Below are 15,114 nucleotides of genomic sequence, written 5' to 3'. Positions count from 1 at the left end.
AAGTGACACGACCAAAGAAAGAAGTTTATCCATTCAAACATCAGACATTCTTGCAGCAACTTGGCTGAAAGTAAACCTGATGAAATGGAAGTGTTTCAAACAGCTATTATTTAAATGTATTAACTTGAAATATTCAACCAGTACTTCTGGTTGAATATGATAGAAGGAATACTACTTTCATCTTTTGCTCATACTCATTTAAAAATGCCTGCGTTATTAACAGAAATGCAATTTTGTCCTTTTTACTGTGTGTGAGATAATTTGCTGTAACGTCTCCCTCGTGTGGCTTTAGGAGGTATTATCAGATTAACAAGAGAGCCACCAATCCCCTTTGAACCAGAAAGTAATTAAAGTACTGACTCCTGGATTAGACAGACGAGTGAAACAAACAAAAAAAAAAGTTGCCACTTTAACAATCCCAGCTTCAGACTAACCGAATCTCTTGGTGAGGATCCCGGATGACATGAATGAATCAGTTACAGCACATCCACAAGAGGCTTCTGGAGACAATATTTTTTTTAATGTTTTCAACTCTGAAATGCCACCATGTTTTTATTGAAATGATCCAATGTTAGAAGACATTTAATGGACTTTTAACTTAGTGTTCAAAACCAAGAAAACAACTCAATAAAAACACTTTCAGTGAGAATCAAGTATGACTGCATAACACCATCAAATAAATAACCTCGCTTCCTCCGATGAAAAATACGCGCAATGTAAAACCTCCACTTATAAATTAAGGCGGAATGCAGCTTGTCTCGACTGCCCGTGAAAACTAACTTGCATCTTTCATGCGACTTCAACCAGACCGCTGAGAGAAACTAAGCAGTAACGTGTCAGTAGAAAAATCAAAATATAAAAACGGATGACTAGAACGAATTTCCATCACCTGCTTCGAGCAGAGCAGGAAATATTGCACGACATTACTGTGAAACAAATGAGAAAAAAAAAAAAAAAACATCACATGGAAACACTAAATCAAAATGCACCTTTAAGACTGAAGCTCGCAATGAGGGAAACTCTTTGAACCTCACGATATAAACAGCTTATTTTTTTCTTTTTCTTTTTTTTAAAGACATGCAAAGATTTAATATTGGTCAAGGAAAAATTAAGGATGACCTAATTTCAGTCAAAGACGATTAGCGCCAACACTCCCAAGTTTTATCCGCCTAAATCAACAAAGCACTCAAATAAATTCCCCATTAAATGAGAAGTTAGTACGCAAAAGACTAAATGAAGTCAATAAAAGAAAGGAGGACAGTGGTTTAGCTCCAAGCAGTGGATACTTATTTCTCACTTTAAAAATTGCCACTGAAACACAACAAATTTGGCTTTTTAAAAAAATGATTAAAGAGCCGACAACATAGCTCTCCATTGACAATGGGATAAAGATTTACACAACCAGTTGCTCCTCTGGTTTAAAAGAATCCGACCATAAACGTGAACTGGGCACAAATTCCCCTTGATGTGCCACTACACTTAAAGTCGAAGCTCATTTGACATTGGTCCATTAATAAAAAAGAAATATTGAAATGTTTTGTAAATGTAAAAGCCTCCAATGGTGCGACCTTTTGGAACAAGCTGGTTCTGCTTGGCCGCACGTCTTTCAGTCAGCGCTGCAGGTCTGCTCATCGGGGGGGAAAAGAAAAAAGAAAAAGAAACAAATCTAAAAGAAAAAAAGAAAGATAAATTATCCCAAAAAGAAACAAACCAAACAAAACTTTTCGGCAAAACCAAACAAAATTTAATGGTTTAATGTTCAAAGCGAAACAACCAAAACAAAAGAAAGGAAGAAAATAAAGCAAAACTAAATTAAATCAATAACAAAGGCCATCAAGTTCTCTCCAAACAAGTTTGTAACTTATTATCCTGATGGAAATAAAATGTTATGCCTCTACAAAGAAAAGAGAAACAAAAAGAAAAGGAAAAATGAAAGGAAAAAAATAAATCATCAAAAGGGATGGTAAACGGCCAAAATGATGCTGCTCTCACTAAGCCTGATATAACCTTAGTACCTCTAGTACCGAAAAGAAACAAAACAAAACAAAACAGTAAATTCAGCCTGTGTTCAGAAACTCTTCTGGGGTTATGATGAAATCTCTCCCTGACTTTGGTCCATCTGAATTCTTTCCTCGACAGGGGCTCATTTTCTCTTTCCCAAAATTTCCATTAAAAAAAAGACACTTTCAACAGAGAAACAGAGACATTAACACTTCCCTCCAGTCTGTTGAAGCGTGTTGGAGGGCGATTAAAGATCAACATCAAAAAAGACTGATATTCATAGCGACCTAAAACAATATATGTTAAAAGTGCTTTGCTCTTAGACCGACTTGAAACAGTGAGTGGTATTGAAAGGTCTGTGTCTACCAGAGGATGATTTAAGGCATCTATTACTACTTATGACCAGATCAGACACAACCAAAACTATCACTGGCTTAGGAAAAATATCCTCCTTCACCACTTGAAATTAGCCAATATAATGACATGGTTTTCTTTGTCGGGAATTTCTCAGTGCACCACAAGAGACTAGTTTTTATCTAGAACCCCAGTTACATGCAAAACATGTAGACAGTATTTTAGCCATAACATCATCGTCAAAAACTTTATCCTGGGGGAGATCATTTGGGAATTTGCCCTCTTCAATCACTCCCCCCCAAAGAATTATAATAAACTGAGTGTCCTCAAGCACAAGTTTAACAGTGGAAGAAAAAGAAAAAGAAAAAAAAAAAGAACCTAGACACTCTTTTAGACAAGTACAAAGGTGCAGAAGAATGAAGTTCTTACTTAACTCTGAATACATCAAAACCCAAAATGATGTGCCAGACTCGGGGAAACCTAACACTTCAGCTTTCTGCAACAAAAGTCTGGCACAGGTTGCTTCCTGCTCTCCTCTACATACACCAGATTGTCTCTCTCTCCTGCTCTACTTGTGGCCCTTGCTGGTCTTAAAGGACACTTGCAGGATCTTGTCTCCGAGCCGGTAGCCGTTCATGCTGGCGATGGCCATGGCCGCCTCCTCGTAGTTAGTCATGGTGACGAAGCCGAAGCCTTTGCACTTGTTGGTGTTGAAGTCGCGGATGACCTTGACGTTGGTGACGGCGCCGAAGGGGCCGAACATCTGCCAGAGGATGCTCTCGTCCGTGTCCTGGCCCAGGTTGTAGATGAAGATGCACCAGCCGGACGTGGAGTTGCCGGGGACGCTGACGCCTCCCATCCCGCCCATGTGATCCACGCCCATGGGAGAAAACCTGGAAATGTTTAGTGGATTTATTAGTTCAATGTAGTTAGTATCTTTGTGATTCTCCACATTGTAACATCAGATTTATAAAGAGTAATACCACTGTGTGTTTGACAAGTTCATAGCTTTCTGAACTATAGTCAAAGAGCCTGAATGATGTCCATCATTCTTTACACACGATCCTTTTATTGCTGATCTTTTCTGCTTGTGTGAAATCGGGAGATAAAGAACTCAAACTCAACCTGCGAATTGAGTTGAATTAACCAGTCATTTAAAAAAATGGAAAGTGTGATCTCCAAAAAGCAGATTTTTTTAAAATAACTTTTTTTTCAGATCAAAGCTTGTTATTTCAGATTATTGTAAGTAATTTCTTTATATTTCTATGTTTTATGAGTCCATGTTACTCTGCATTTGTTTGAACTGCTTTTTTACTGAAATATGCTACAGAAATAAAGTGCCTAAATGTCCAAATGCAGCACTATAAAATGTGTTTACTTATGTTTAGTTCAGGTGGTTTCAATGAGTGGCATGATGAGGTTTTGTTTCGTTTTTTAAAATAAGACTGGTTAAGAAAACGGGAAAAAGGGCAACACCTGGAGCTCCACATTTGTCCGGGAGCAGCATCTTTCCTGAAGCTGTCTGAGAGAAACACACCCCACAATTTGAGGGGAAAAAAACAACTACTTCACTTATGTCCATCTCGTCATTCAAAAATGTCAAGGAACATTTATCAAATTGTTTTTAATTAGGACCGTAAACATGAACTCATAAGACTATATACAGGCAATGATCAAATGGCAAAGATAATTTAAAGTGGTCTTTTATTTGTGTTAATGGAGCGATTGAACAACTATTGTTTCTCATCTGCTTTTTAGAAGGTGAAACTTTGTGACTCTTTTAGAAACATTTCTGTCAAAGTAAAAAAAAAAACAACAACAAAAAAACACCACGTCATTGCAAATCCCGACTGCTCTCACCTGAAGCGCTGCGCCTGGTGGTGCAAAGGCCCGCCGAAGCGTCGGGACTGGTTGTGGTACAGCTGAGAGATGAGCTGCGTGTTCTTCGCCTGGTTTGGATTGGCGGCGAACTTCACCGTGATTGGCTCAGAGACGCCCGGCGGCTTCTGGCCATTCAGAGTCTTGACAGCTTCCTCGGCCTCGGCTCGCTTGTCAAACCGGATAAAAGCCACGCCGCGGGATGAACCTAGATATGAGGGAGCAGCGGTTGAGTGCATGTACGGCGTTTCAAAAAGAACACACCTGTGCCCTTGTGTGGGTTTTTTTTTTTTTTTTTTTTTTTTAAACTAAAGCCCAAGGGCCAATCTGTTAATGAAGAAAGCAAGGAAGTCATTCACCTGCCGTACCAGAACTCTGATCAACAAGTACACGAGAATTAATGATGTGGCCAAAACGAGAAAACATGTCCTCCACGTCCTTCTGGGTCATGGACCTGGGCAGGCCGCTGATATACAGGTTGGCATCTTTTATCGTATCTGAGCTGGGCCGCGCATATGAAACCTGACAATGGGAAATATTACAGCCGGGTTAAAACTTTGACATGAATGAAGCAAAAAAAATAAAAAATAGATAGATATATATATTTTAACACTATCAGAAGTAAAAGGAACATCTTAAAATATTTAGGTAATTTACAGTGGCAAATATATCAGAAATGTTTGCAAGTTACATTTAACTCATTCAACTGAAATAATTTTGGTTTATTAAAATCAAAATATTTGGACTCAATAAAACTAAATTAAATTTTAATCATCTGATAAGCCAACTGTTACCCAAGTGCCTTTAAACATTTTTAGCAAAAATGAATAGACTCAAAACCAAATAAAACATTATGGCAAGCAAAAAGTTATTAACTGATTAAAAAGGTACTTTTTTTTTTTTTTAAAGATTCTTGACAGCATAAAATGAATTTAACTCAAAGACAGACATGTCAGGTATGGAAATAAGTGAGCAGTAAAAGCATTTCCTCGGGCTGACATGTACTAGCTAGTTAACGGAGAGCACAAGAGCCACAAGAGAGTTATATGACATGACATCTTTTCTTTGAGAATTGTAGAACACCTTATTGCACGTTACCTTGATAGTTTTGGACTGTAGCCTTAGTCCATTCAGTGTACTGATAGCTCTGTCTGCATCACTAGGGTTAAGATAGTTAACAAATCCGTACCCTAAACTGTGGCCTAGAGAAAAAAAAAAAGGAAAACAATAAAATAAAACAAAAAAACGTTTTATAGTTCAAAAAAATCTGCAAACAAATAAATATCAAAACAAAAGCAAATCTAAACATTGCATGCTAAAGTGAAACAAAGAAACTGTCAGTTAAACAGCACTGAATTCGTTGGAATAAAGAAAACAAGTCTATGGTGGTCAAACAATTTGAGCACACTGCGACCTAACTCGGGCAGAGGTTTGCTTTTGGCAGCCTCTCGAGAGGAATTGGATCATAGCATCACTGAGGAGATGAAGGGGCCAGAAAACAATTTGGAAGTGTCAGTCAGAAAGAGGAAATCTGAAAATGAGTGAAATTCCAAATAAGCAGCCATGAAGCTGAGCCACCACTGACATATATGGATGTTTTCACGTAACAGGATTCAGCTTTTTTTTACTTTTCCGTTTTATTGCCATTGTTTAAACGTCGATCTCGACTGTCCCGAGTCTTAAAGCTCTAATTTAGCGTACCTGCGACTTTGTCTCGTATCAGCTTGGCTGACTCCACCTCTCCGATGCTGCTGAAGAGGCTCCGCAGCTCATCCTGCGTCATGCTCTGGGGAAGGTAGTTCACTATCAGGTTGGTCTTGATATCCTTCCCCTCGTCTCCTCCCATGTGGTCTTCGTAACCGTTTGACATGTCATACACCTCCTGCAGCTCAGCCAGGTGGGTGGGAAAAAAAAGACAGAAAGAGATAAGCATACAGGGTGCACACAACAACAGTTTAAAACAAAAAAGATATTTACAGCAGCCGGTCAGAGTTCGCCAATTACATTGTCTTTTCTTCCTTTTTGCAAGACCGTAACAGTAATACAACTTTTTTATGTGTGCAGTAAGTCAAAAAGAAGAATGCAAATTTTTTTTTTGCATACTGCATAATTGTTCAGACAGTTTAGAAAAACAAATATGTATCTGAGAAGTCTGTACTGGTCATATAAAACCCCATACAAGTCAGAGCAAACTCAATGTATATTCTATCAAAAAAAAAAAAAAAAAAAGGACGTTAACTTACAGGGCGTGTTTCTAAATCCACATTGTTGCTGCAAATTTTCTAATATGAGCTTTGTGTCAGATCGACGTTCAATGATTTAAACTGCAGGCTTCACTGGCCTTAGCTCCTCCCTGTCGCCTCATACAACCCCATTAAATCAACAACAGGGCGCAAACATGTCAACACAGTGTGGAGACTCACTATTTGATTGCTGCCTCATCGAGTCACATGTCTAGTTGTTCTATTTGAAAATTATGAAAATCACACTGACTTATCATCAACCAGATAAACTTAACACTTTGGTTTGCGCACAAACAAATCTGAGCCCCAAGGCCACTGCTTTGCTTTGATAATAATGTGCTAGATAAATATTAAACTAAAATATAACCGGCACAACAATGAATTCAAATAAAAAAAACTTTTCTGGTTCCTTATGATCATCAAAGGCAAGACTGCTTGTACTAAAGTTTTAAGTCAACATGTTATCAAAGAATGGACTCATGTTATCAAGACTGGATTCAAACCACAAAGTGGTGACTTTCACACTAAGCCGACATGAAATTTCAACAATGCAAGTCGGTAGTAACTCTTTAACCCCTGTGAGCAGCTCTGTCATGCGTCAGTCTGCAGTGTTACCAATAAGGAGTTTCATACAAATTCAGGTATCAATGCAAAGAAGAAGAAAAAATTCCACAAGATTAGCTTTTGACAACGTTAAAACATTGCTTCTGCTGTTTCACAGGGTGTGTATTACTAGACACACTTTCTGGCATCTGAATTGGGTTCAGTCCCAAAATGGGAACGAGTCCAGCAGTCAAACTGACAGAGGTCCATTCATGCCAGGGAAGGATTGGATTTATGTATTCTGGTGGGTGAGATACACTATCTACAAGGATGAATGAAAGTACTGTTATTACACCTATAAATATTGGTTAAGTAATTTGATATACTTGTTAGTTTTATTTCAATGGTATAACTCATTTACGTAGTATTACAATACTAGTAGTGAATTTATCAAGATTTTAAGTATGTAACACAACTTATAACGAGCATCCTTGCATACACTAGTTGCCACCATATAAGAGAAACCAGGCATGACAGAAAACACCCACACCTAAAGTGTCTGACCACACTGCAAATAAATCTAGACACATACTGCAATATAGCTTCCAACTGTAGCTAAGATCTCCTACTCACTTTCAAGTACTTATTGTGTCCTCGACGAACTGCCATGAAGACCCTTCACTGCTCCTGAGGCTAAATGAGGATAAGAAATATCAAAGAAGGTTACAGCTACAAGACGAGCACACTTGTACACTGGAGCACACAACATCAAGAAAAAACACACCCGACAACAACCAGATGCACAAATTCCAGAAATGTTTCTTTTTTACAAGGTAAAACATGTGAATGCAGCACTTATCTCCATGGTGCTGTAAAGCAGGAATAATGTGAGGAGGACAAACACCCTATCTTTAAAAAGATGATTTTGTTGAAATGTTCATTGTGCAAATTTAGTTTGAATAGAAAGAAAATACAAAATGGGAAATCTGTCATTCACTTTGCATTGCTTTGTGCAACATGGCGGTTTATATCGACTCTTGAACATTGGAGCCTGAATTACAAAGCTGACCAATCACTCTTGGTATGTCCTTTTTTGTAGTATAAGAATGAGATCAAATTAACATGTTGATGGTATAATTAGATAATTAAAATTATGTCTGCGCTGTAGTTTTCACTGGATTTGGTGAGCACGGTAGATCTCAGATCTAAGAACTCAAGGTCATCCACATGACATTGTCCCCCAAATAAATTAAATATTTTCTTGATTTGTTTAATCAACTTGGCAATGGTTTGTCATGAACAAGAAATTATGACCAAACATAGTATCTTTTAGATTATTGCGATATCAAAGATTTATTAAGATATTACAGTAAGGTAGCAGTCTTGACTGTTGAAAAGAAATCCCCACTTGCTGTGCTGCAAATATTAGTCTAAACTGCTTTTAACTATAGCCAGAACTCCACAGGACTACATTATCTGAATAAGGAGTTCTCCTGACCCCCCCTCACCCCCACTTGTTAAAACTCCACTGTCCTCTGCTCTCTCTTGTTGGGAGTTGTTGGGTTACATCCACACTAATATAGATCGACGCCTTGAATTGAAAGTGTGACTGTGCTGTGTAAAGCTAAACTGACAATGATAATACTGCTGGTTAAATCTCCGCAATTTGGATGTCAGTCCACACTAATTTGATGATTATCCATCACTTCTAATGACTAACCAACACCAACATCTTGCAGCTTGAATAGATCGTTCCTTGCAGAACTGTTGGGGCACTGATATGTAAATCGTGATCATATCCAAGTATAAAAAAGGGGAAAATATTACAGTTTCCGATCACTACGTCATGGTGCAGAATGATGGATCTCCCCCTCCGGGATTCCCAAACTGTATCGGTCAAATGTCAATGCTGCTGGAGATATTTACATGTATTAAGTTTTAACTGCAGCGTAAATAACATTTATTCAACTGCTGTGACCACAACAAATAGAAAAACCAACCCATCCTGTAATAAACACCAGTACAAATGCGCACATGTACTCATCGAGGTAAGTCATGGGAGTAACGACACATATAGTGATGTTACCACGTCTGCATTGAACTGAATACCAGTTTCTTAATCAAGTCAACTGTGTGTGGAAGTTTTTGACTCTCTGCTGAATAAAATGATAAGTGGAGCTGGACGTGCACCATTTGAATGAATGGCTGCAAAACGAAGGAGACATGTGAGCCGGCGTCCACCCTGTAACCTACGATCGTGACATAATTCATGCCAGTATAAAACGTTTCGCTCATTTATTGAATCGGTTTGAGTGGTGCATTATCGCTTTGCCTACTGAAATTATACCACAATAAACCAGAGTTGATTCCACTGTGTTGTACGCGTGCAGAGGCCCGGTTAGCATTAGCGAGCGACATGCTAACAGTCTGCTGCACTCAGAAGGACAAATATGTCCAACATGGCTCCACCAAACAAAGGTGTAAAAATGCGGGGATACGCTTCAAAGATAGAAACCGCCCGCCATGTGTGGCTTGAGTAGTAACATAGGTGGTGCTTGGCCAGCTAGCTAATAAGCTCAAGCACCGCGTCCCTATTTTGGAGCGCGTCAAAACGGCGCGTGTCCGTCCCCGCGCCGAAACCCGGGCGGCCTGCTAACAGGCCCCGGAGGCTAACGGCTAACGCGGCCGCTACAAAGCAGCATGGCAGCCACTCCGCTGACGTTTAAACGCCAGACTATCAACGCACTGGCGCTCATAGGGCGCCATTCGAACACACGCGGTACATTTACAAACCTTACCAGCTTGTTTTTTTAGGGTGCGTGGAGTTGCTGTTTATGCTCGCGTCTCTTGTTTTCTTGTCCCTTCCGACGACGCCCGCTTCCCTCCAAGTCGGCCTCAACGCAGCGAAGAAAACGAAAGAAGGAGCTACGTGACGGGGCCGGCCACGCCCACCCGCGTCCACAAGGACCGACCTCCGGGAAGGCCGCGCGCGGTCCACACGCACGGCACCAGGGTGCTCGTCTCCCCACCACGTGCGTTTTATATACTGTATCTGCACAGGCATCTTTAAACTGAGAGGAAAGTGGAGAATCATAACGCACTTTCTGTATACGTTTAATGAAGATAACTCACTTGCTCTTTGTTCAGGAATGCTGAATTAACAAGCGAACGATATACCTACCAAGTAATACTACTGAAACAAAAAACCAGCACCAGAAACGAAAAAAAAAACAACAACATATTACTAGAGGTTTGCATTTCCAGAAGAAAATACAAGTGTGAACACTGAAGCCGAATACAGCTGAATAAAGCTGTGACTGCCTTCAGCATTCACACAATATTAATGAAGATTTGGATCACTAATGTGTGACTACCTTCAGCATTCACACAATTATGCACAATTCAGGGTTGGAAAGATCCCTTATCCCTGGTTACCGCTTTCCCATGGCAACAAAGAAGTAACATTGCTTCCTCAAGCAGTGATGTGAATGACATGATGCTAAATCTGTAAAATTTATTTTTCTACATTCAGACACATTTGCTGTCAGTTTTGTTTCTGTTAATAAATGTGTATCATTTTAAATGTAACTGTTGCTGTAGAGTTCTATAGTTACAAACAGTAAGCCTGTTTGATTGACGGTGGGTGGCAGGGAGGGTCTTAATCTATGCAAGTGAAAACAAGATGATTATATATTTGTGCATAGAACTTTACTCAGAACCGCCGCTAAGTTGGGGGACGTCAGGCTTGCTCGTTGCAACCCCTCATAACATGCCTGGGAATCTTCTAGGTTTCAAACGCATTTTTGCCATATACCCATACAAAAAAATGCAGCATATTAAAATCAAGAAACAGTAATTTATTTGATATCATATAAACCACACATGACAAGAAATAACTGTCACCAAAGGCACATGCTTCGGAGTGATATCTGGGCGGTCTAGAAAAACACACATTTGTCCCCCTGCCCTATGTCTTTTAAAAAAATATATAATTTATACTAGTAAAATCTAAAAACCCAAATAGGTGCATTTGTAACATTGTAAACCTGGATGGAATAGGTTACCAGTGGTGAATCATCAACAATAGATATGACTTTTTTTTGTCTGTGCCAGCCTCACCACTTTTTGGAAAATGGTTTCAAATATGCAGGAGTGCATAACGAGTGCGTGTAATACTGTATAATGCAGGGTTCTTGCAGAGTACAGTTCTCTCTCATCTGTGACTGTGTTTTTAGTCACAGCACTTGATATCCAAACAGTGATGGTGGTGGTGGTGGTGGTGGTTCCCTCATGATTACCACTGTCAGTAACAAAATGACCTGCATGACAAGAGAAAAGGAAACAAGCTCAGGAATCCGGTTCAAAAAGTCAAATTGTGAAACCTATAAAAACCTACTCAACACAGAGATTGAAGGTTTACTGGTAAATTCTGATGCAAAACACAGAGTAATGCAGCAATTCACACCACCACCAGCCCTTCCCTAAGTTCTCTTGGCATAACAACTGAAAAGCATGAATGTGAAATAAATATTTACACTGTGTAATAGAGCTTCTGCTGAAACCAACATTCTTTAAGCATTAACAATGTTTAACAGTAAATACTTGACTAACCGAAACTCAAAACAAACAGGCATTAAAAAAAAAAAAAATCTAAGTATTTTGATCAATTAGAAATTCACCCACTGCTTATTTTTCCCCAAACACTGACAGAAGCTAGTCTTTTCAAATTTCTTTAAAAACCAATTTAAAGCTGTACAAATCAGCGTCTTCTTTTAATTTTGACCTACAGCCCAAATAGCTGTGGTTAGTGAAAAAGAACCGACTATAAATATGTTCTTATCTAGGAAAATATGTTAATTCAGAGTTTATAAAACAAGTTGACATATTGCCATTGACTAGATGTTTAGCCTGTAACTAGTAGGAAATATTTGCAGGTAAATCAACTCAATAATTTGATAACACAAGTGCAGAAATGAGCAACTGGTAGGTGAAAATAAGTCGACTTTTATGTAGAGTTAGAGGCAGATATGTATCTCAGGAATTAATGGATTCCAAATTAAGGCTTAATGAAATGAACTGTCAGATGTACACTCAAGATTGTGGTTAAAATAATAAAAAATGTTCTTTAATTAAATGTATGGCATTAGATTTATCTATTTTTTTTGTATTGAATACTTGGCCAGGATTAAATCAATTGATGCAATTTGTAGGAATCAATCATGTAGTTACAGATAATTCTATATTATTCTTTCATCAGTTACATTTTGGTGGCATTTTATTTCAGTTAAACAATTAAAAACATCACAAAGAAAATCACCAAAATATCACCGTACCCCTACAAGGACAACCATTAGGGAGCCCCAGAAGATGAAATCCAGCTGAAAATGAAAGTCCATCTCCACCTTCTCCTGGCAGCCCTGAAAGACAAAAGAAAATATAACCAAGAAGGAAATTTTGGCACAGACATGCTGATCTGGTCAGACAGTCCTGCTGTAGCTTTTCTCATCGGCGCTAAATGATCCACTTCTACCTGTGAGTAAAGCAGCCATGGCTGGTGCACGCTGCCAGTACAAGAGGGAAAAGTACTGTTGCAGCAGCTGTGAGGGAACCGGACCTCTCCACTTTGATTAAACCAGGCCGTCTCCAACCAGTCGGTGTAATTATGCACCCCACAACACTCAAACTGCAGGAATGAAAACACAAAACACTGAATTATAGATGCAAACTTCATTCACTAACACATATATGATCCAGTTACACATGACCGATGAGAGTGCACACACCTCCTGCTGTGCAGCATCTACAGTTTTAGATGCCGGGTCATGAACACTTCCATTGTATTTCTGAAATATGTCGCTGAGAGGAGCTAAATCTGCATCCAGCTGAATTGAAAAAGAAAGCATTATTCTTCATCACGTTAAATGGAAACATAAAACTAAAACATGGCTCTTAGTGTAACTTGTTTACCTTTAGAGAACGGAAGTAAGCCAACGCCACAGCCGTACTTTCAAAGCAAAAGCTCACAACCAGCAGGTAAACAAACTGGAGGAGGGGAAGACACTTTATTATGAAGAGTTCATTCCAGTACTGGACGTACATAGACTGACATGCTCACCAGGCCCTGCAGACTGGAGGAGTTTTGGATGCTGAGCCACGTGCCTAAGAACCCGATGATCAATGAGAGCACGGCGCTGGCGAGAACGACGACAGCCGGCAGTATGATGTAGTACTCAGAAAAAAACTGGCTGGTATGCATGTACTTACTGTACAGGTAGAATCCACCCATCCCCACCACCAGCCCCACCACCTGGTAAATCATTGAAAGAAGAGGTCTTTGTTAAAAGCAGGACAGAACAATCTGGTCTTCTCTTCAAAAATAAAGCAATGGCCAGTAGAATGTGATTTATTATGGTTTTGAATGACAAGTCAAATCTAATTGCCAGACCACAAGTTAAGAACAACGGATCTAAAGGATCCCATATCACTAACTTCTACAAATATTCACCATAAAGATTTTTGAGACCAGTAACTGAACCATCGTGAAAATAATGTGATATACTTGTATTTCTCCAATCAAAGGTACAGAAAAGAAAAGAGACGGTTACTGTCATATTGAAACGGTCAGAATTGAGAATCAGATCACCTAGAATTGTTAAAAATTTACACTACACGCCATATAGCATAGTAGAGAGAAACTCCAGTATAGTGTTATCAGGTTTAAAAGGATTAGAATATTTGAAGTCATTTATGGAAATGGAACCTACAGTATAAAAAAAAAAAATTCAGTTAAATGAAGGACGAGGGGACATGTGTAGCATTTTGCCTGATGTGTTTATGTAAAAATAGAAATACAGTTGTTTATGATTTAAAAACAGACAGTCTCAATCATCACCGTATGTGTTTATTTGCAATTTGGTCAGTCTGCCCAGAGAACCTTGGTGTGTGTTTCTATTGCTGTGTGAACTTTTGAACTCGGCTCCACTCTCACCTTTCGATATCAGTGCGTGGGTTCAACTTTGGTCCACAGGACCCAATGTACAACAGTTTGGTGACGGTACCAGCTGTTTCATTTTTACTAGGTGTTTTGTTTGTTTCCCTTTTTGCCGCTCTCTTGTTTATTGAATTTGTGTTAGTTGAAACCTTAGTACACAGCCTTCTAGTGAAGAAGCTGCCTTTTTGTTATAGTAAATCAACCTTTGTATAGTTATTGGGAATTACCTGTTTGGCTCTCTTTTGTTGTATTATTGTGTCTTTGGGGTTCTGATTGATCATTGTAAACGGAGACCTATCACTAAAACCTTCACTTCACCCAAACTCATTTGGTTATTGTTACTTCCTCTATCTACTTCCTTCTTTTAGCAGAGCCGGGTCGTAACACATATTTTCTACAATCATAGCAAAGTTTGAAACATCTTGATTAAAAACCATGTTATCTTGACAAAATTTTCTATTTATTTTTTTTATTATACATGTGTTTTATCTTATATGGAAATTATGTCAGTGTTCTTGTGATTGTAAAACGAAACAGCTAAAAGAACGAAAAATAAAAGTCCCAATTTATTTGTCTAAAGTCTAAAACTGTTTGGATTGAATCAAGGGAAAACTTGTGCACCTATTTACCCATCCCACTTGCACTGTCTTCTTTATACCTTTGTGTCATGTGACCATGTGAGTGACTCCAACGTGCATAACACAATCATAAACAATATCATTCTGTTTAAAAACACCTGCTGCCGCTGTTATATAGCATTAACCAAATAATACACCAAAAGACGACACAAATATTAGACGATATTGAACAGCATCCAACAATATAGGAAATATTTACAGTGTGAAAACGTTGAAGTTGTGCTTAAAAAGTATTACTCACCCACATTAGCTGAGATATGAGTTGAAGAGTGGTTTTGGAAGCGTTTTGGCACATTTTCATTCCACAGAAGGAGAGACGCAACCTGCGCGTAATAAGACGCGTTAACGGCGCTGGACACCAAGCGAGTTCACGCAGGAGCACACCCAAGGTGTCCCGAACTTCCCGGGAATGACGGCGGTCTTCTCTGGAGTAACGCCAGCCGCGGTTTAAACTAAAGTGCCTGTT

The 15,114-nt window shown here is 39.0% G+C and overlaps 2 protein-coding genes across 9 annotated transcripts; both read right to left on the bottom strand.

Annotated features, from left to right (window-relative positions):
* Positions 1 to 506: 506 nt before the first annotated feature.
* elavl1a (ELAV like RNA binding protein 1a) lies at positions 507 to 9,924 on the bottom strand. 6 transcript variants are annotated; one of them, XM_080480006.1, is made up of 7 exons: positions 9,818 to 9,924; positions 7,653 to 7,712; positions 5,935 to 6,127; positions 5,332 to 5,435; positions 4,593 to 4,755; positions 4,216 to 4,441; positions 507 to 3,248 (listed from the first exon to the last, which is right to left on the bottom strand). In XM_080480006.1, exons 2-7 carry the CDS (start codon positions 7,686 to 7,688, stop codon positions 2,924 to 2,926), a joined length of 1,047 nt encoding a protein of 348 aa, XP_080336132.1. In that variant the 5' UTR covers positions 7,689 to 7,712; positions 9,818 to 9,924; the 3' UTR covers positions 507 to 2,923. The 6 variants fall into 6 exon arrangements, with proteins under 6 accessions (XP_080336132.1, XP_080336133.1, XP_080336134.1 ...); XM_080480007.1 differs by having other exon boundaries at positions 4,602 to 4,755; XM_080480008.1 differs by having other exon boundaries at positions 5,935 to 6,115.
* A 932-nt stretch (positions 9,925 to 10,856) lies between these two features.
* Positions 10,857 to 15,114, bottom strand: tspan37 (tetraspanin 37). 3 transcript variants are annotated; one of them, XM_080479293.1, is made up of 8 exons: positions 14,890 to 15,049; positions 13,284 to 13,326; positions 13,135 to 13,178; positions 12,987 to 13,061; positions 12,803 to 12,901; positions 12,550 to 12,702; positions 12,353 to 12,436; positions 10,857 to 11,338 (listed from the first exon to the last, which is right to left on the bottom strand). In XM_080479293.1, exons 1-8 carry the CDS (start codon positions 14,947 to 14,949, stop codon positions 11,255 to 11,257), a joined length of 642 nt encoding a protein of 213 aa, XP_080335419.1. In that variant the 5' UTR covers positions 14,950 to 15,049; the 3' UTR covers positions 10,857 to 11,254. The 3 variants fall into 3 exon arrangements, with proteins under 3 accessions (XP_080335419.1, XP_080335417.1, XP_080335418.1); XM_080479291.1 differs by having other exon boundaries at positions 13,135 to 13,326; positions 14,890 to 15,114; XM_080479292.1 differs by having other exon boundaries at positions 13,135 to 13,326; positions 14,894 to 15,059.

Source organism: Lipophrys pholis, assembly GCF_963383615.2.
Source record: "Lipophrys pholis genome assembly, chromosome: 14".
NCBI lineage: Eukaryota > Metazoa > Chordata > Actinopteri > Blenniiformes > Blenniidae > Lipophrys > Lipophrys pholis.
Note: the sequence above shows the minus strand (reverse complement) of the source record. Positions and strands in the feature narration are given on the sequence as shown.